The 22,451-nt window shown below is 43.0% G+C and overlaps 1 protein-coding gene across 4 annotated transcripts in view; it reads right to left on the reverse strand.

Moving 5' to 3' along the window:
* abcc8 (ATP-binding cassette, sub-family C (CFTR/MRP), member 8) overlaps window positions 1–22,451 on the reverse strand; it is a 251,996-nt gene that overhangs the window by 85,206 nt on the left and 144,339 nt on the right. For all 4 annotated transcript variants that reach the window (XM_080190274.1, XM_080190276.1, XM_080190275.1 and 1 more), the window contains exons 12-17: window positions 17,686–17,726; window positions 16,490–16,635; window positions 14,229–14,334; window positions 13,828–13,938; window positions 5,786–5,861; window positions 133–238 (exon numbers count right to left, since the gene is read on the reverse strand). In XM_080190274.1, coding sequence (XP_080046400.1) covers window positions 133–238; window positions 5,786–5,861; window positions 13,828–13,938; window positions 14,229–14,334; window positions 16,490–16,635; window positions 17,686–17,726 — 586 coding nt within the window. The remainder of the gene's footprint in view (window positions 1–132; window positions 239–5,785; window positions 5,862–13,827; window positions 13,939–14,228; window positions 14,335–16,489; window positions 16,636–17,685; window positions 17,727–22,451) is intronic.

Below are 22,451 nucleotides of genomic sequence, written 5' to 3' on the forward strand. Positions count from 1 at the left end.
TGGAAATTTCTTGCAAACTATCCTAATGAGTGCAAGACAAAAATTTTGACAGCATGTCTTTTTTTCAGTCATACTCAAGTTCTGTCCTACCAGATGACTACACAGGTAAATACCATTTGGCAGCCTCAATACCTGTTCCAGTAGACATTTCCAGAATTTTTTTGCATTTCTCCAAGAATTGCCAAGAGGAGGGATGATTTGCCGCACCCGACCTGACCAACTATCATGGTTAGCTGTCCTGAGGAAAGAAGGAAACTTTTTAACGGTACAGTATCAATACATTGGGTCAGCACTTTTTACAGTTTGAGTTGTTCCGTCCCAATGAGTATATAATGAGCAGGGAATGTTGCCTCTGGTTTCTCTAAGCAGCTTTATTATAAAAAAATCAAAATGCATAAAGACTAAGTCATGGAGTCAATCACTTGCTAATGGAGCTACAGAGCTAGTGTCAGAGGTCTGAGTTATGAGAAAAGACTGGAAATACTTAGGATTTTCAGCTTGGAAAGGAGACATCAGAGACTGGATTTTTATAAAGGACAGATGATCATAAATTGCATAAAATGGTGAATCCAGAAAAATTATTATAAGTCATTGTTGCCCCTTAGCTGGCTAACCACAAATATGGCACCAGTAACAATGGTTTAGCCACATGCTCCAAATTTGGTACAAAATGACATATACACTCAGACAATACAGGTAATTAAACTTCATGTGTGTATTTCTAAACATCTAATCTAATTCACCGCAAAATTTTACAATTTTTGTCTTGAAATTACGCCACAAATTTATCAGATACATCTCAGTGCAACTTCTCGATTTCTCTGTAGCAGCTGTGAGTGGTACTTTGACTGCCTTAGGCTGATTGGTAAAAATGTTAACAAAATGCAGCAGATGCTTCCCTACTCTCCTTTCATGAGGATGCCGCTTGTCCATTGCTGTGCAATGTTCTATTGGAGCTACTGGTTATTTATTGAATTTGCTTTCTTCTGCTGGCCTGGAGTGATTACTCCCACTCGTCAAGCTCACCATGAAGACTGCTCTTCTTTCCATTCAGTGTGGCTGGTATGAACTTCTCTATTACCAATTGTTTAAAAATTATGAATCATGAATGCGATCATTCACTTCTGGATTCTCAGTCATCTACATGTGGCTAAGGCATTGGATGACATATAAATTAAACTTTGAGTGTAACACAGGCCCAAATGAGTAAAATGTAATTTTGCGACCATCGTCAGAAGGTTCCCCCACATAAAGAATTCTTAACATTTGCAATCGACTTCTGGGCAATGTGGTGGAGGTAAGATTCCCAGAGTAATTTAAGAAGCAACTACAGACAGCTTTGGGGCAGTGTAGGATTTTTCTGGATGGATGTGTTGGAAAATATTGAATGGCCATCATCATTCATAAGTATCTTGTGATATTTGAATATGAGCTACAAAATGTAACCCTGCACCTAAACACCGTCCCATTTATAAACATGTTAAATAACACAGCAGTGGCATTTCCAATTGATCAAATGTCATTCAAGAATGGTACTATCGGCGTATCAGAAGATACGCACCAGAATGTTTAGGCTCAAAGCTACCTCTAACATCAACACAGGTTTTATTCGGGCGACCTGGACAAAAAATACATGTCTCAGTGTTTAAGTAGTTCACTTCAAGATTAATAGGACAATGGCATCCATAATGGTCTTCAGAGATCAGTTTAACAGTTTTCCCTTCCCTAAATCCCAATTTGGCCACAAACATTTTATTTTGATCTAAAACAAGCAGTAACCCACCATTAATTTTAAAGATTTGAAAACTGAGTTGTTTCAAAAACTATGTAGGTACAATTTCTATTTGCCTAGATATAGCACAAACCTTTGTCTCATTATCCCAGCAGAAAGCTGAAGCCTAGGTTGGCAAAACATAGGCTTAGTTCTGGAGATTAACTTTCTACAATCATATAACTTACACATGGGGAGTTTCCTACTGTACATATAGGTAATTATGACTCCCTCTTATTTGGGCAGTATGTTACAAGGTTATCTGAAACCACATGGAAAAATTCCTATTGGCCATTGGTGAGCCATGTTGCCTGGTCAGTGTTAAGTAGTATTCTGGAACAAACAGGAGCTATCTAGTTTTTGGAACTATCTAGTTCTGCCATGGAAGTTTGAATAATTGAAACATTAATACTCTTTCACCAATTGTGCTATCTTACAACTATCTTGACTCCAAAGAAATCCTGATTACCTCCCTTAAAGGAGGACTTCCTTTAGTTACTTGTTAGGCAACTAAAAAGCTCCAGGGTGAGTCATTGTTAAGGAGACATATGACACAAACTTTACTTAAATTTTATAGTATCCATTATTGCTTACTATAAAAGTGGGCATTCATAGCCACCATATTCCTTACATTAGCAATGAAATGCTGTGTAACCTATTGAATGGTGCTTCAGCAGCAAGTCCTTACCTCTTACGGATACAATTATAGTAGATATTGAAAGCTGGATAAACAAACATACAATGTGAAATTTATATCAGTAGTACCCACTGATTGGAGTTGGTAGTGCAGACACACACTTCTGAGGTGAGCTGCACCATGTTAATGCACATGCAATGAATATCTGCGGGAAGCATATAGAATCAACAGATGCTGATTTAATATGACAGTGCTATGTTAGAGCTCATGCTCTAGCTTAACTTTGCACAGCTGTGCAGACATTCAGCAGGAAGGACTGTTTAGGTGTCTATTTAAAGTGATTATCAACTATTTACAGGTTAGCTGTTGGCTGATTTCTATTAGTTCTTGCTTAAATTTTGCAAGTGTCTACTGTGCCTTATAGCTGCTTAACTTTGCCATACTCTAAAGGCAGTGATGAGGCAACGTTAGGATATTTGCTGACTTCAAAATTTCTGCACAAATCAGTCACTCTGTGGATGGGTACACTGGTCACCATTTCCCTCAGGATACAGCGTGACTTGGAGAATGAGCAAAGCGAGGTGACATGAATCAAGACAAGCTGCTGGAAAAGGGAGCAGTGGGAGGGGAGAAACGCTCTCAAGAGGAAACCACAACCCTCTGCTTTCTGTTTCCAGCAGCCAGCTATCCGTTCTGCTAATTGTCTCCTCACTCCAAATACTCTAACTTCATTCATTTGTTCATGATGTTGGACTTTACTGAAAGTCTTTTGGAAATTTACAACTCTACCCTTGCTTTCTCCTTGTTGCCTTCTCAACAAATTCCAAAAGGTTGTTCAAGCAGAACTTTTCTTCTTCAAATCTCTTCAGTAGTAAGAATTACAGCTGCCACAAAAATCACCTACCGATGCAATCCGAGCAGTTACACAGGACTTCTGATGCAATACACTCCATTTACCTGGATGAGTGCAACTCCAACACTCTAGAAACTCAATACCTTACAGGACAAAGTGAATTGTTTGACTGGCAGCTCATCCACTACCTTAAGCATTTATTCCCTCCAACAATGGCCCACCATTGCTACAGACTGTACCATTCTTAAGAAATGCAGGCTTATTTGATAGGACCCTCTGAAGTTGTGATCCCCACCACCTATGAGAACAAGGGCCACTTTGGTTCAGAAGGCAGCTCACCACCAACATCTCAAGGACAATGAAGGCTGGGCAATAAATTCTGATTGCTCCAGCAAGGCTGATATTCCATGAATGAATAAACAAAAACATGCCTGCCTGTGTGTTCTAGCACTGACGCCACCAATGTATTAAAGTCAGCGTTAGAACACCAAAGCATGGGACCAGTAAGCAGTTGATTATTATGAGCCCACCATGGGTGCCCATCAGCCTAAAGAGGCTAAATTTCAAACATCTGCTGCTATGTATGGGTGTGAGGTACCTGGCTTTCCAACTGTACCATTCACCAACCCATCACAATATGGAGTTGTGAGCCTTTTAGCTATCTTGGTCCACATCCGGTGCCCGATAATGTATTTTTAAAATTTATTTTTACAAAGTTATCATTTTGAGATGGGGTCTATTTCTGTTCTTTCAGCAGCTGCAATGTCTCACCCACCCCACTAAGGCCACTTGGAAACATTGTAAAGCAATAAACCCATCATATTTGAATCTTGATTTATTTGTTGAGCCTTGTCCAGTGTGCTACTATGTGAGGTGTGTGCTGGAATCTGGCAGGCACCAGACTCCAATGGTATAATGATAAAATACTTACAGTCAATGAATTGTTAAATGCTGCTGTAAAAGCACTGAACTAGTTTTAAAATCATGGTTAGCCCTGTTTCCATTTCTGAACCCGTAAATGAAGACCGATCATAGAGGTTCATCGCGTTGACATAGATGTCAGTGAACGTGAGAGTTAACTGATTCCTATCTGTCCTATATTTGCAAGAAATCAATGCACCTCACAATGTAAATTTGGACATTCCTACATGCTCAGCTGAATAGGCGTTTCAGAAGGCGTTTGATAAGGTGCCGCACAAGAGGTTGTTACAGAAGGTTAGGGGGCATGGAGTTGGGGGTAGGGTGTTAGTGTGGATAGGGAATTGGCTGTCAAATAGGAGGCAGAGAGTGAGGGTCAATGGGTGCTATTCGGATTGGCGGTTGGTGACTAGTGGAGTGCCCCAGGGATCGGTGCTGGGGCCTCAGCTATTTACGATTTATATAGATGATCTGGAGGAGGGAACCAAGAGTATGGTGTCGAAATTTGCTGATGACACCAAGATTGGTGGAACGGCAAATTGTGCGGAGGGTGTGGAAAGTCTGCAGAGGGATCTAGATAGGCTGGGCGAATGGGCCAGGAACTGGCAAATGGAATTTAATGTTGGCAAGTGTGAAGTTGTCCACTTTGGTAAGAATAATGGTAGGAAGGACTACTACTTACATGGCAAAAAACTGCAGCATGCTACGGTGCAGAGGGACCTCGGGGTCCTTGTGCATGAGTCGCAAAAACCCAGCCTGCAGGTGCAGCAGTTGGTCAGGAAGGCGAATGGGACGCTGGCCTTCATAACGAGGGGGATTGAATATAAAAGTAGGGAGGTCTTGCTGCAACTGTACAGGGCACTGGTGAGGCCGCAGCCGGAGTACTGTGTGCAGTTTTGGTCACCGCACTTACGCAAGGATATTTTGGCCTTGGAGGGAGTGCAGAGGAGGTTTACTAGGCTGATACCGGAGTTGAGGGGGTTGAGCTATGAGGAGAGGCTGAATAAACTAGGCTTGTACTCGTTAGAGTTTAGAAGAATGAGGGGAGATCTCATTGAGACGTATAAGATGATGAATGGGATGGATAGAATACAGGTGGAGAGGCTCTTCCTGCTCAGAAAGGACAGTAGGACTAGAGGGCACAGTCTCAAGATAAAGGGGGGGCGGTTTAGGACAGAGTTGGGAGGAACTTCTTCACTCAAAGGGTGGTGAATCTCTGGAATTCTCTGCCCGTTGAAGTGGAGGAGGCTGCCTCGCTAAATATATTTAAGATGTGGGTAGATAGGTTTTTGATAGGCAAGGGGATTAAGGGTTATGGGGAGAAGGCGGGAATGTGGAACTGAGTCACGTCAGATCAGCCATGATCTTATTGAATGGCGGGGCAGGCTCGAGGGGCTAGATGGCCTACTCCTGCTCCTATTTCTTATGTTCTTATGTAATAGCATTACCAGGTTCAACAGAAGGGAAAGCACAACTCCTGGTTTCAGCAGCTGCAACTCTCCACAGGGAAGACAACTGATTAGTTCATGAGCCCAATCAATAAGATAACAGTTTATTATTGAAACATTTTTCATTCATTATTAATTTAATTCATTCACTGTCCTACCATGAGGGATCTTGATTTCAATGTTAGATAAAGTTGGGGCTCCATCAGATGTCCAGGTAAAAAATCCATTTGTCACCTGCAGTGTCATAAAAATGTATTAGAAATGAAAAGCTGTGAAATACAATTAGCTCTACAACTTCAGAGATCATTAGCATTACTATTTCAGGAACAACGAGACATATTGGCTTGTTAAATAGCTATTCTTACATGCCCATGATATGCTGAGATAGTAATCTCTAAACTGTCTGTGCTTTATATGCTCTGTCTGAGGCCAGAACTCTCCATTCACCTGACGAAGGGGCTAACCCCGAAAGCTTGTGAGTCTATTATCAAATAAATCGGTTGGACTAAAACCTGGTGTTGTCAGACGTTTTACTGTGTTTACGCCAGTCCAACGCCGGCAAACCCACATCATGCTGAGATAGATCAGGAATTTACCATTTGTGTGGAGGTCCTGATGGTGGGAGGAAATGTGTGTCACTGGCACGCACGGGTGGGCAGCGAGACTCTCATTTTATGGGTGGCAGTTAATTAAGTGACTGCCACCCTTTTAAGGACATCATCCAGCCCCCAGGTGCTGCTAGCCAATCAGAGAACTGACGGCTCAGCAGCCTCAGCTGTGCCACCCGAACGTGGGAGCATTTGTGTTCTTGGAATGCTGCAATAGAACTGTAAGATGCACAGGGAAACCAGACAGGCAAAAGGAGGAAAAATGGGCCTCAATGAGGAAATTATCTTTACAATATTGTTCGTAGGCCAGGTGAAGCAGCACTATTTACTCCAGGCCCAGCTACTTTAGCAATCAGATTCCATTAGACAACCAGCCAACACAAACCCACCCCCCCTCCCACCACACAATTGCACCTCCTGCTACAACCACCATCTATCATCTTCATGCCCAAAACTCCCATAATCAGATTCATTAGTCTGCCATCTCCCCTCACCACACCATCTACCCAACCGCCCCCCCCCCCCCCCCCCCACATATCTTGACCCCTGTATTTTAATTTAATGATTGGACTTCCCACTCAGTTGCAAACCACTCCTCAACTGGAGACCCCCAATGTGACCACTACCACCAGCCCTTATTGACCTCTCCCACGCCTTCCACATATACCCGCTCCCCCAACCTCCCCAAGGCTTGGCTGCTCTCAGCCCATCCTGGCAGCCATCTTGTGCTATAGGATAGCTTACCCGACATAAAGCCAGCCTGTGTGGGCAGAAACCTACAAATAAAATGCAAAGATATATTGCAGTTTTTGGAAAAGTTACACTTATTAGTTTTCTGATCACAAAACAGCCTCCACTCTTTACTCCTGTCTCCAAAGTAATATATAGTTCTGGGTGTCCAAGGCTAATGCCTGAAACAGATTTTATTTCCTTTGGATATACAAATAAGAGGTTTACCATCTGTTTGAGGCGCTCTGTGAAATATCAACATCCCTAGGGGCAGTTACACTAGCATCAGTGTCACTGTATTCAAGAAAATCAGGTTTACAAATTGGAGGCAGTTCTCCATGGGACCATCGCAGGCTGCTACCAAAGGATAAACTTCAAATGTTTAAAAAATATTTAACTGAATATGGAGCTGTGAATATTATTAATCCCCAACTCCCATTCCAGCCTTTTCCTTCCCTGATCCCAGCCTCTGTCCTCCTCCCACCTCCATTTCCATCTTCATTGGGGTAATTCTTCCATTCCACTGCACTGATTTTTTTAGTGTAGTAGACCGGGAGATTTACGTGGGGCCAGAGAGGTTCGCGCTAGGCACCGGGCCCCGAGCGTATCTCCCAGCATCGGTTTCCAGCACCGTCAGCTCTGCACTATAAATAGGCGCGGAGCTGCCTAAGGCATACAGCTTCTATTTTTAATACCAAACCCGGACTGAAATCTCTTTGCCTCCTAGCCTCCCCTCACCCCAGCAGGAATGTTTCACTCCAGCAGGGTTTACAATAGCTCCCCGCTCCTCTCTGGGTTGAGGGGGTGGGGTCGGCCTGTTGGGTGGGTCAGACTGCAGAGTGGGGGGAGAATCACAGGGGGGAGGAATGAACAGGCAGGAGGGAGACTGAGGCTGCCAGGGGGTATATCGAGAATGGCCTGAGCATGTTTGGAAGGCCAGTGATCAGGCCGTGGGGGTGGGCATAGTTGAGAGGGCTGGTGTTGTGGGGGTTTACAGGGCTGGATAGCGATTGAACTGGCCTGCAATGGGGAGACCAGCAGACAGGGGCCACTGCGCATGTGGCAATCTCAGCGCTGACGGATCAGCATATTCTCTTCAGCGGGATAGGCCCATCCACTGATTTTTAACAGGATGTATTGTAGTGCACTCTGCCCTGCACGGAGTATGGGAGATTCTTCTCTGAACTCCCACTCAAAAAACCAGCATGATTTACTCCAGTTTTTCACACGAGTTCCACACTTTGAATTTTTTTGGGAGGATTGCTCCTGTATCCTCTCCCCCGCCCCCCATAGCCCCTAGACCTGATCCTAATCTCTACCATCGTTATACCCCATCAATCGCTACATGCTCTACAAACCCTACTACGGCCTCCTGCTGTATTCGTAAACACGGTGCCAAAAAATATGAAAGGGGCAGGGAGAGCTCATAAATGATTGGAGGGCAGCCTGATGTAAATGAGTAAAACTTGAACTATGTGTATGTTGTGGGGGACGTGTCATGATTCATATCAGTGTGCCCTCATGCCAACGCAAATGGGCACTTTAATGTGGGAGTCTAGCAGGCGTAAAGTCCTGATAATGGTATGTAAATGGACGGAAATGGGAATCCTGACTTTTAAAGTTGGGTTTCCCATTATACCATTGGTAGGGGAAGGGGGGGAGACAATTGACTGGGGAGTTCCCACCAGCGTAAAAGCCATGTTGGGACTCCCGCACTATTCTCCACCCCCTCTTTCATTCCTGTACCCTAAAACAAAAGCGGAAAATCCATCCCATTGGTGTTGTTTGATTGGGAGCCCCTATGTAGGTTGACAAGTGTGAGAGTGATGGGTAAAAGGGACTTAGCTGAATTTCTGGAAAACCAAAACCATCTTAATTTTCTGTGCGACAAGAATTTCGCATTCTGTTGTTGCATTGTTCCAACTCTCCCTTGCCCTCAGATGGTGAAACCGCACTCATATCTTTCATCACCTCAAAATTCACCATCCCTAGTATTCTTCTATCTTACCACCACTCTCTATAAATTACTAAACTTAATGTCTAAACAAATTTACTAACTGTTTCCATTGCTGCTTGTTGTTTCTTTGCTCCATTAGTAATCAGTCTTTTAATGACTGCTGGTCCCTTAGAGGAGGAGACGGGGGATTAATAATCCAAAACCAGGAAATGTAGAGACTTTGAACAAACATTTTGTATCTGCCTTCATGGTTTCAATTCCAATTCTCTTTCTGTACCCAGTGGTGCACTAAGGCAGACCTTTATCTGTTCCCAAACTGATTAATTCCTGGAACAAGTTGATAGTCTGCCGCTGGGAGCTTACAGTTAGAGAGATACCACTCCACATAAAGCTTGGCTGACAGGCATCTCTCCTGTTCTTAATGCCAGTCATTGGAAAGATTTACAGGTTGACACACTCAGCCTGTTTGACTGTGCTATGAACCACCTTCCTTGGCCCTCAAGTTCTGGGACAGGACTTGAACCTGCTACCCACTGCGCCGCAAAACCTCTGCCTTCATGGTAGAAGACACCAATCGCATTCCAAGATAAACCAAGGGGCAAAAGAGAGGAATGAAGAAAACCATTATCACTATAGATAAAGAACGAGCAAAGGTAATGGGACTAAGAATTGACAAGTCATCAAAATCTGACAGCTGGCATTATAGGATCTTAAAAGAAATGACTGCAGAGATGGTGGATCCATTGTCTGTAATCTTCCAAAATTTCCTAGATTCTGAAAATGTCCCAGCAGATTGTTAAGCCACAAATGTAATGCCCGCATTTCAAGAAAGCAGGGAACTGTAGGCCAGTTAGGCTAATGTCAGTCACTGGAAAAATATCAGACTCCATTATTAAGGAAGTAGCAGCAGGACATTTCAGAAAATCATAATACAATGAGAAGAGTCAAAATAATTTTATGAAAGTGAAATTGTGATTGAAAAACTTAGGAAAGTTCTTTGAAGATGTAATAAGCAAGTAGGATCAAGGAGAACAATAGAGATAGTCTATTGGATTTCCAAAAGGTATTCGATAAGGTACAAAAAAGAGCTCATCATGTTTGGGATAACATATTAGCTTGGATAAAAAATTGGCTAACAGGACTAAGAGTCAGAATAAATGTATCATTTTCAGGTTGGCAAATGGTAACTGTGGAGTGCCACGGGCATCAATGCTGAGGCCTCAACTATTTGCTGCTCTTTACATCCTACCAGGACATTTATTGTCATGGTATATATTTGTCTGTCAGGGAATGGGTTATACACTACAGAACATCCAACTTCTGACCTGCTCTAGTTGCTACAGTATTTATTTGGCTGGACCAGTTACACTTCAGGTCAATGATAACATCTAGGAGTTGATGGTGGAGATTTGGTGATGACAATGCTATTGAATGTCAAGGGAGAGTTAGACTCTCTCTTGCTGGAGATGGTCATTGCCTGGAACTTGTGTGGCATAAATGTAACATTGATCAGACCTGCTCAGGTTTTGTTACATTTGTGCATGAAATAGCTTGATTAACTGGGGAGTTACAGCTGGAACTGAATATAACATATTCAGCAAACATGAACACTTCTGATCTTTTGCTGGAGCAAAGTTCATTCATGAAGCAACTGAAGATGGTTCAGCCTAGGGCATTACCCTGAAGAACTCCTGCAACATTGTTCTGGGACTGAGATGTTCAACATCCAACAACCACAACCATCTTCCTTTGTGCTAGTTATAACTCCAATGGTTTGTTAAAGTGTGACATAAGGCCCCTTTTGAATTCCACTTGAATTTGTTTTTTACAACTTGAATAACAAGAGTAATTGAACCATCCAACACCTTTGTATTGTCAAGACAAATAAAGAACACGCTGGGTGAGATTCTTTGGCCTTCCTGCCTTTTGGCATTGGATGGCGACAGTGTTTCGCTGGCAGCAGGATTCTCTCATCCCACTGCTTTCAGTGGGATTTCTCATTGAAGACACCCCATGCCACTAGGAAATGCATGGATGGGGTTGTATTGTCGGCGGGACCAGAGAATCCTGCTAGCATGAATGAAAGAACGATTTCGGCCATTATTTCTGCCATAATACGATCTACAGTTTCAGCTATTGCAGGATATGCAGAATTCTGCTGCAAAAAATGTACATTTTTGACATATATGCCTCAATCACTACCAATAAAGTGGATAACACTAGTACAATAAGGATGAAACACGAATGGTCAGTCAATGTGATTCAGAGTAATGGAAGACATGGTATATTTTGAACTCAGAGTTACTGCAGTGATCGCAAAGAGTCCTACCTTATCGATAGATAAATTATTGCTGAACATAGTCTATGCAACCTATTTATCCAGAAAAAAGTAACAACCTATTCAGCAGCAGTCAAAAACATAGTTAGTGTCACATACCTATGCATTTTGCACCTTCTTTGTCCTTCATGATGCCTACAATTGAAAATAGAAACTCCCCAGGCCTAAACTAGAAACAAACACAAACATGGGGTGGCACGGTGGCACAGTGGTTAGCACTGACGTCTCACAGCGCGAGAGACCAGGTTCAATTCTGGCCTCAGGCTACTGTCTATGTGGAGGTTGCACTTTCTCCACACGTCTGCGTGGGTTTTCTCTGGGTGCTCCAGTTCCTCCCACAGTCCAAAGATGTGTGGGTTAGGTTGATTGGCCATGCTAAATTGACCCTATAATTATTAGCAGGGTAAATGTGTGAGATTATGGGAATAAGGACTAGATGGGATTGTGGTTGGTACAGATTCGATGGGCTGAATGCCCTCCTTCTATACTGTCGGGATTCTATGATTTCATGAACATGACAAAAATAGAAACTACTGTATGTCAGGTTTTGTAGAAGGGTAGGGTGATTCTGGATCCAAAGCACAATAGTATTACAGCCAGGGCAGCTACTTTACTGTAGATCTCAAACAGTCTTCAGTGGGTGTCACTCAGCATTTGTCATGTTTCTGTCATGTTTTCAATTACTGCTGATTACTTCTCTAATCATCCACCCATTCACAGACATGAAGAAGCCTGCTCATTTTCTTTAATTAAAAATGCTGCCAACATATTTTGTTACCTAGTTTTAACAGAAATCATTCATTTTACATTGAAAGGAAGCACTACTCCATTTATTCAGATGGATTTGTGCCCTGATTCGCTGGACAGAATTCTCCCATCCTGCCCTGCAGCAGGTTTGATGGCAAGTGAGAGCGGGAAATCTAGCAGGAGCCAAAAAGTCGAAACCCCACTAGCATATCATTCTCCCGATGGTGGGTTACTGATGAGTTGATCTTCCCACAGACTGGTGGCATGAATACCATTTGCATTCATTTGCGTCTCATGAATGTTCAGTTAGCCGGCAGAGTCCTGTCATTATGTATGTCTAAACCCGATTATTAGAGTGGCATGCACAAGGTGGTCCTCAGTTTGCAAGAGAACTTGGGGTGTGTGCAACAAAGCCTTTCTGCCATAATGTTGCATTGCTCCTGATACGACGCTCATCACTCTGCCGGGTCAGACCAGTTTCTGTCTCCATCACCATGTCAAGTTGGTCTTCATGGACAGCACTGTGCTGCTGGGCCCATGGACCCTCCTGAGTAACTGGGGTCTCCTTTCCCTTGGTTCCACACACCATTCTTTCTCTGGACACCATTGTGCTGTGGATTCATGCAGTCAAATGTCCTAAGTTCAACTGGGGGTGGGGTCTGAGGTGAGGACGGAATGGGGGAGAGTGTGGCCTGACAAAGAGAAGAGGGAGACAATGTGAAAGGAGGGCTGTGCTGGGGGTAGGAGAGTGACGGGCTGATGATGGCAGGCAGACAGGCAAAGAGGTGGATGAAGAAGATGAACAATGGAAGACAGAGAACAGACCAAGGAGAGGAAAGCTGAACTCTAACTTAGCTGCCTGAAAAGCTGACAAACAAGGGAGTCAAAGGGATTGCACATTGCTCACTGGAAGGGGATGTACAAAGACCCGAGATGCGGCGGGTAGAAGTCCAAAGTGGGGCATGAGTGCCTCACAGGTGATGAACTTGTTGTGCTGGGGGTGGAGTGGGGGGGAGGCTGGTTGATTCAGGGAACAGAGTTCTTCTTGAGGCTGCTCGGCAGTTCCCTCTGTGTTGCTGACATCCTGCAGAGTCTGATGAACACAGTAAAAAGTCTGACAACACCAGGTTTTAGTCTAACCTATTTATTTGATAATATACTCGCAAGCTTTCGGGTTAGCCCCTTCGTCAGGTGAATGGAGAGTTCTGGCCAGAACTAACCCGAAAACTTGCGAGTATATTATCAAATAAATAGGTTAGACTAAAACCTGGTGTTGTCAGACTTTTTACTGCGTTTACGCCAGTCCAACGCCGGCATACCCACATCGAGTCTGATGAAGACAGGTGGGTTGGAGAGAGTTACACGAGTGTGCTGGACAGCTGTTTAAATATGTCGTCTGGGCCATTGGAGCCACGAGCTGATGATGGGCAAATGAATCAACTGCCAGCCCACCAAGAGATTCAGAGCGGAACTCGCCTGTGTATAATTAACGAAGTTCCAAGTGCAAAATCTGGCGCGGGGATCCTGCCATTGTGGCCAATGGGAAAGGTGCAGCCGGAGCCCACCACTGCTGAACTTAGTCTCAAAAATGGAGAATTCTGCCCGCTATATCAGACCACATATCCAACAGTTACATCTTTTTGGTCTTCACAGAGCCAACACAATTATAAAAATAACAATATTTTCTTTTAAAAATAAAAGTGCATCGTAAAACCAAATAAACCTAAACTATAAAACTGACAATCCTCATCTTCAGAAAGATTAAATAAAGGCAAGTACAGTAGCTGTTGTAGAGGTAGATATAATTGACAATTATTTCACCTTTATAAAAACATCATCTCCTTCTGTGACGCTTATCTGCTGTCTGGACAGAGGTTCGTAATTGTGCCATTCCTCCTTGCTCGGCCGTTTGCGGTTAATAACTTTAAGCGGCTGTGCAGGAGTGAGTGGAAAACGGAAGGGTAAGTGTTCATAGCATGAGAAGTGCTAATTAAATAAATACACACAAACACACAAGTAGCTTGAATCCCACAAACACATTTGTTATAGCTTGTGAATTGCAAGATGGATGCTGTTAACATGAGGAATGAACACGATGGACTTCCAGTTACTGCGTCACTTCATTACATGGCAGACTGTGAAGGGGCAGGAATGATGTGAAGGAGGTGGGTAGCACTGAGGAGCTGGCTAGCTGCATTGCAGAAATATCAACTCATACTCACTACAGTCTGGTACTTGCTATTATTTTCGCTGTTCAGCTGCACCACAACCCTGCTGTGATCCTCTCCAATTTCTTCACTCGAGAAGAATTCGCTTAGTTTCTGCACACTGAACAAAAGATATAGTGACTTATGGTAGCATGTCAATCAACTCTGGGAAATCATGTGACAGTGCACTTATCCGTGTAATGATAACCGATAAAATAGCTCAATCTTGATGTGAGAAATATTTCAAACTCTTTTACAAATATTGTTTTGTTTTCTCTTAGACAATGTGTTGAGTACAAGTTAAGGGGACTTGTACTCATTTACTAAGGTAAATGCATGGGGTTATAGGGATAGGGCCTGAGTGGGTTTGTGGTTGGTGCAGACTCAATGGGCCAAATGGCCTCCTTCTGCACTGTAGAATTCTATGAGAAGTCCACAGACAATGACCCCATTCCCTTATGTTGCAAAAATATGCATTTTCCTGATGCGTAGTGCTTAATAACAGGTTATTGAATTAATTGCGATGGGTGAAAAGAGGCTTTTCGGTTGGCCTAACCCAGTTTTATCTCAGGAATACATTTCACATTATTGGTTAAAGTTTACAAAATACATTTTGACTTTTTGTTTTTGCTCTCACTGGCATGTGCAATAATGTTGAAATGTGCATCTTTTAGCAACACTCACTGCACCGTGAAACAGAAACCCACACTGATTTCCCTTGCAGCATCTGCATATCAGTTCAGCTGCCTGCTCAGCTCAGCAGCTCCTCCGAGACATTTCTCTCCCCACCCCCATTGATGCCGTCAATGCTTTTGTATAGGAATTATAGAATAACTGATTATAAAGGTTAAGCCAAATTATTTCTGACCTGTTTTCTTTCTAGTTTCTATCCATTCTAAGCGCTTTCTCCTCCCCAACCCTGCCCTCACCCAGCAATAATGGCGTTTCAGAGGGGTTAAGACTGAGTTGGGTTCATTTACCAGTCAGAGGTCCACTCTTGTCTCGTAACATTTGTTTGACTCTTAAGTCAACCATGGCACTTGCTGTAGTTAGCTAGGGGCATGCTTAAATGCAGAAATTTGTGGCTCAGTAGTGATTTTAACATTATATCACGGTGAGTCCTGCATTGTGTGGGAATCAACATTCAACCCATGGCTGGTGGGGCTGACTGGAAGACAAGGCCAAGGTTTTTTTTAAAAAAATCTTCTATTTAGTGAAATCTTTCTGGTACAGGGTAGCTAGAATACTCTGATCTACCCGCTTGCTGGCCCCTCCTACCACCACACCCAAGAGATTCAAGGAGTCCTTGAGCCTCTCCAGCCCTAGTTTTGCCTCTCACTCTTGGTGCTACTTATCTACCAAAGGCCCTGGCAGAACTGAGGATTGGCTGGGGACAGCTGCTTTGGGTCCATAGCCTCATAAGATTCCTGAGTCATTATTCCAGCTGTCTCCTGCACTAGCTACCTGACCTGATGAAGACATAAATGATTACACTGTAACAGGGTTTCCCAAATTGTGAGTCACGACCTCAGACGAGATTTTGCTCAGTTGCAGCCATGGCTGTTGTGGATTTGGATTCATTTCAGAATGTGAGGCCCCACTTGACAGAGAAGTCTCCTTGCATGCTCAAAAACTCTTGCATCCAATCCAGAAGTTTTACTCTGGCGTCACACATAGTCTGAGGCATTAAAGTGTGGATCCACCGGGAAAAAGTTTGGAAAGCACCGCACTATAAAACCAATTACCTATTGCTAGTTGGCAGATCCCATTGTCTCATCGGGCTGGATTTGCATGGAGTCAGGATGACTCCGACAGCCTTTTAAAAGGGCGGGAATGGGACAAGATCCCAGGATTCCTGGTCCTATTCCCGGCACCAGTAGTTTTTCACTCAATCCCTCCCCTGTCTCCCTGGAATGAAAATAGTGAGCCTGGTGGGTCATTTATGGCGATGGATCTCAAGGAGTTGTGTTGAGAGCTGACTTGTATTTACCTCCCATGGTTAGGTGCATTGGCTACGATAAATTCTCCCTCTGTGTACCTGAACAGATGCCAGAGTGTGGCGACTAGGGAATTTACATAGTAACTTCACTGCAGTGGCGAACGTAAGCCTACCTATGACACTAATAAGTAAACTTTAAACCTCTGACTCTTTGATGTTTCAGGCATCACAGAAGTGCACTAACTGCTCTCGCTATTCTCTCAATTTTAGCACCTATGCACTGTGACAGCATTAAGTGAACCAAAAGGGCAAACATGGTCTTTGAACAGAATTTTACCTCATTAAAGCTTTGACAGTAGAACGGACCACACTGGAGAGCAGGAAGAGGGGTGTGACCAGGATGTGGAAGAGGGAGAGTGAGGCGAAAGCCACTGCTGGCGAGAGATCTGCATTCTCGTAGAGGTGAGTGTGAACAACAAAGGTCTTTTGGGAAAATTAGAAAACATAATTGAAATCATCTCAGCATGAGCGAGTAAAAATACATTTGAAATTAGATTTGCAAAGCAATCACACTCAGAAAACTAAACAAGCAACACTCAGCCTGTCTTGTTTTGAACATTTTAACCAGAGATTTTAATTATAACCATCCAATGAAAACCAGGCAGGCAGACTTTAAAAATGCCTCAGTTACTTATTCGCCAGACAGCTGCCTGGATCTCACTTTTCCAATATGCTACTAAATATTTCTGTACAGGCAGCTAAATGGCCAGGCCAAAGCCTGTAAGTCCCTAAATCATGTTTGCTCACAGGGAGCTAATAATATTCATCGACCATCACACAGATGACAAGTCACTGGGAAGGGTTTTGAGAAGCTGAACAGATCTTTTATTTAAGATTTCTACTTTCCTTGGTGGGTCCAGAAGCAGCAGAACTGCTCATCTTGACCTCGATTGCAAGGAACGTTTAGGCTTTCTCGAACATGAACTAATTTTTCCAAGGCTGGCAACTACTTCCTACTTTTTCTGGGTAGCTGTGACCATTATTAATTATGGTACATAAATTCAGTGAGGTTCATTTAAATATGCGTGCTGCCAATTGACCAATACCAGCAATGAAGAAACTGCGGGAGTGATTTTGAGGTCTTGGTCATTTACTGTTATTTGCCAGATCATAGGACTCACTACACCAGAGGACCACTGGGAATTTAAAAGGAAATACATCAGCAAATTCAGATGTAACATTCAGGACATAAGACACATGGCAATTATAGATAAACTAGCCTCATCTATTTTCATCGGTCCTCAGGGGAATACACAAAATGGGTGGGCCACTTGCGGAATAGATCAGCGAATTAAATAATCAGAGTCATAGCTTCTGAAAAAATGTTTAGAAATCAATCACTTAGAAAATTCTATCTATCCGCCTCTCAGTATTTCTCTATTGTTAACATATCAATAATTTCAGTATACAAGGCTAATATTTACAAAGGAAATATATCATCTTGTTGGAGTAAATTAAATACCAGATACTTACTGTGAGGACTGCTGCAATTGGTATTGCTGCATTCATGAAAACTGCAAATAAAAGAAAACCTGGTGAAGCTACAAGGTGAAAATAGTTCAGTACAAACAGTAGACTGTGTTTCATTCTGGAAAACCAGCTTGAATTTTTCAGGACATAGGACTGAAGGTTCTAAATGGTCATGGGTTACACCAATGAGGAGCATTTGAGGACTCTGTATTCAATGGCGTGTAGAAGGATGAGGGAGGGATCACATTGAAACTTACAGAATAATGTAAGGCCTAGATAAAGTGGACATGGGGATGATGTTTCCATGAGTAGAGAGACTAGGATCCACGGGTACAGCCTCAGAATAAAGGGATGACTCTTTAAAATAGGGATGAGGAGGAATTTCTTCGGCCAGAGGGTGGTGAATCAATGGAATTCATCGCCACAAAGCTGTTGAAGCCAGGTCATTGAGTGTGTTTAAGACTGTGAGAGGTTGGTGCTTGATTGGTGAAGGGATCAAAGGGAAAAAGGTGGGAGAAAGGGGTTGAGAAATTTATCAGCCATGATTGCATGTTGGAGCAGACTCGATGGACTAAATGGCCTAATTCCACTCCTCTATCTTATGGTCTAATAGTTGCAGTTTGGAAATGCCTACTTTCGTGTTTCACTTTGGTGTGTGACTGTCACAGTAGCTGAGATATTTGCTTGCTTCACAGACAGTCTTATCTTTGTCCATCCATCTTCACTGATTAGTGGAACCAAAGGGGGAGCATCTGAAAAAGCCAGCCTGTTGCAAGATCACACTGAGATTTAAGTGTGGAGGGGGTTGGGGAGGGGGAAGGGGCAGGGTGGGGGTGGGGGGGGGGGGCGCAGATTGCAACTAAACTAAAATACTGACTGACGTACAGGATGCCAGGCAACACAGCTCCCCATTAAGTTGCTTATGCTGAATCCAGAATATTTTGTTTCTAAATGAGGACAGTGTACATCCCCATGTTCTCTTGCTAGAAGAATGGGATGCAAGTTTTTATTTTTACTGCCAATTAGTTTAGGATGTGGGTTTTCATAGTGAATATCATGAAATATATAAAGCTAAAGAAAATATTAAACTAATTGGCTTCTTCATGAAGTACTGCTGTAACAGTTCATCGTATTATTAAAAGTTTGTGTTTACATAAATATTTAGTTTTTGGGGGTGCTGAGTCCTTGTGAGTTCCAAAAGGACATCTGCAGAACGCATGCAGTACTCCTGACCCAAATCCTGACTCACTTAGTGAGTACATCGTGAATATTTCAGTGAAGTGTGCAGGCAGGCCAATCAGATTTGATGCCAGCAATATCATTTGGAGTTCCACATTCCAGTTTAAAGTAAAAGTTTATTTATGAATCACAAGTAGGCTTACATTCACACTACCATGAAGATACTGTGAAAATCCCCTAGGCGCCACACTCTGTTTGGGTACACTGAGGGGGAATTTAACATGGCCAATGCACCTAACCAGCACATTTTTGGACTGTGGGAGGAAACTGGAGTATCTAGAAGAAACCCATGCAGACACGGAGAACGTGCAGACTCCACACAGACAGTGACCCAAACTGGGAATCGAACCCAGGTCCCTGGTGCTGTGAGGCAGCAGTGCTAACCACTTTGCCACCATGCAGCCCCTACCATATTGTACCATAGTGCTGCCATTTCCTCAAATGGAAAATCCCATCAATTTGGCTTCCAATATTCATCCTTCTGCAACATTCCCATTGTCCAGCTCAAATTTTTCATTTCTGTTCTCTGATTTCACTATTCCCATTTCTGAGGATAAGTTATTCACAAAAAACTTGCTGACTGCCACAGCTATCTTGACTTCCCTTCTTGCCACCACATTTCATAGATACATAGAAACTAAAAGCAGGAGTAGGCCATTTGGCCCTTCGAGCCTGCACCTCTATTCATTTTTGTCATAGTTGATCATCAAATTCAATATCCTGATCTCCCCTTTCCCCATATCCCTTGATCCCTTTCGCCCCAAAATCTATCTCTAATTTTTTCTTGAAATCAGACAACATTTTGACCTCAACTGCTTACTGTGGTAGTGAGTTCCATACTTCCACCACCCTCTGGGTGAAGAAATTTCTCCTCACCTCAGTCCTAAAAGGTCTACTCCTTATCCTCAAACTCTGACCCCTAGTTCTGGACTGCCCCACCATTCTTTCTGAATCTACCCTGTCTAACCCTGTTTGCCTGCAAGGGCCCAATTCTCCATCCCATCACAATTGTTCAAATGATGCCATCTTCCATATCAGTGCTTCAATATGGTCAGGATTCAGGACAAGAAACTCCTGCCAAAAGTCAACGTATCTTTGGATGGTCTGTCAAACGTGCAAGTTTTCCTGCCACATTTGGAACCAATCTTCCATTCTTCTCAGTTGAGGATTCCTCTGCAGTATAGTTTACAGGGTCCTTGACTGTGACCATCACATTTCCTTTTACGTTTGTTCCCACCCATTTCTTCCCTCCAAGAAACACAATACACTCTTTGTCTTCACCTTGCATCCCACCAGCCTTCAATTTCAGTAGCTCTTCCTTCACCGTGCCACCTCCAATGTGATGTCAGTATGCACCGAACACATGTTCACCTCTGCACTATGTTACATCTCCAGTTTTCCAGTTCTGATGAAATTTCATCAACTTGAAACATTGGGCTGGATCTTCCTGGCCCATTGGCAGAAGAGGGTTTACCAGAAGAGGAACACTCTTTGGGGCCAGATTCTGGTTATAGAACTTCCATCTATTTTTCTTTTGTTTACTACTGGTACACAACTCAAAATAACTTGTTTGAAGAATCTTTCAATCACATTTCTTGCCCCATAACAAATGGATGGTAGTAAAGTTTCAGGATAACTTAGAAGCTGGAGAATTTTGCCAATGATAAATAGGAAACATCATCAATAGTCTCAATTGAATTAACAATTTTGATTCATTTCTTGCTATCTGTTATCCTGTAGTCATTGTTAAGAGTGCTTAAACAACATCAAAACTAACTAAAGCTGCTGGAATGAGGTTACTAAAAATATAAAATGTAATAGACTCCTCAAGACTCAATGCAAGATAATGCAACTGGAAGCATGATGGTTTATGAATGTTATACTGCCAGATTTCTCCCCACTGGTTAGATTGGACTTGAACCATTATAAGCCAATGGAGTGAATGTCTCCATTCACTCCATTACCTCATAATGGTTCAAATTTAATGTGCAGGACCAAACTTGAGGAACCAAAGGGTAGCATTAAAAATCGCACAAAACTGCCCTACAAAGGCAACTTCTTCATGCTTAATAATCAATTGATGGAATATACTGCCACTTAGTGCAATAAGTATTAATGTATTCAAAAACTAATTAGATCAATTCCTAATTCAATATTGAATCAAGGGATTTACATTTGGGTAAGTGAAAAGATCAGATTTTGTTCTGAAACTTGACCTGGACACTACAAGAAAGTTGAATGATGTCTTCTGGTTTACATGGCATCAATTTAAACATTGTGCAGCATTGCATTGCATAGGTACTGTGGAAGAAGGGGAAATGCCACAATGGTTTCAGCTAAGGTCTGGGCAAACTGAACCTTCTACCTAAAATTATGGGGCAATTCTCACAGGAGACTCTAGCAGCAGCCATTTTGCAGGCTGTCCACTGGGCACTATGGTCTCCATAGTCTCCGGCAGCCAGATATTCAGTGCCATCAGCTCCACGCTAGAAATTGGCCCAGCAGCTTAATTTATTTAAATTAGCATCTCCATACAATTTTAATACCATTAGTGGGCCCGGAGATTTCAGTCCCAGGCCCGCTAGCCTCTCCTGCTCTCCAGGAATATTTCACGTTAGTATAATTCCCCACTTGTGGGGCGCTGGCAGCCTGACCCTGTTGGAGTGAAGGGGGGCAATCAATGTCCCCCAGAGGATTGGGTGCTGGGGAGTGCCACATGGGCATTGCCACCTTGGCTGTGCCAGCCTGGGCCCTCTGGCACTGCCTAAGGGGTGAAGTGTCAATGCACAGGGGTATTGTAGGGTTTTGAAGTTTTTCTTCGTAAACAGCTTCCGGTATCAATGAAACTGCAGCTCTAATGTCCACTTCTATTTTTGCCAGCTGTTCATCCAGTACCAGTTTGCTGTACCAGCAATAGCCAATTTGTTTAATGATGGTTCATCTTTAGACTGCATCGCAAGTCCTTTTTCATGCTCTTTTTGTATCATATCAATACTTTCTCCCTTATTCAGCATTTCTTTTGATGCATTCAGCTTTTGGTTTTTTGGAATTCTGGCCTGAAACTTGTTTCTTTTTCAAAAGGCACATTCAATGTGGCCCTTTTTAGCTACAGTTCCTGCACACGATGCCTTTGCACTAACAATCTGCTGCAGAGTGCCCAGTTTTTGCATACTGATGGCAATTGCAAATCTGCATCTGTGTTCAGTTTTCGACTGACATCTTATGAATTCTTGTGCTCAAACTTGATGTGTGTGAGGCAGTTAGATGTGGTGGCTGTAACAGAGACATGGTTAAGGGAAGGGCAGGACTGGCAGCTGAATGTTCCTGGGTACAAGTGTTTTAGGTGTGACAGAAGAGGGTTGAAGAGAGGTGGAGGGGTGGCACTGTTGGTAAAGGAAAACATCACAGTAGTGCAGAGGGAGGACAATATGGAAGAGATAGGGATTGAGTCGCTGTGGGTGGAGTTGAGGAATAAAAAGGGAGAGATTACATTGCTAGGGGTGTACTATAGACCACCCAACAGCCCGAGG

The sequence above is a fragment of the Carcharhinus amblyrhynchos genome, chromosome 6 (assembly GCF_965287045.1).
Source record: "Carcharhinus amblyrhynchos chromosome 6, sCarAmb.v2.hapA, whole genome shotgun sequence".
Classification (NCBI taxonomy): Eukaryota; Metazoa; Chordata; class Chondrichthyes; order Carcharhiniformes; family Carcharhinidae; genus Carcharhinus; species Carcharhinus amblyrhynchos.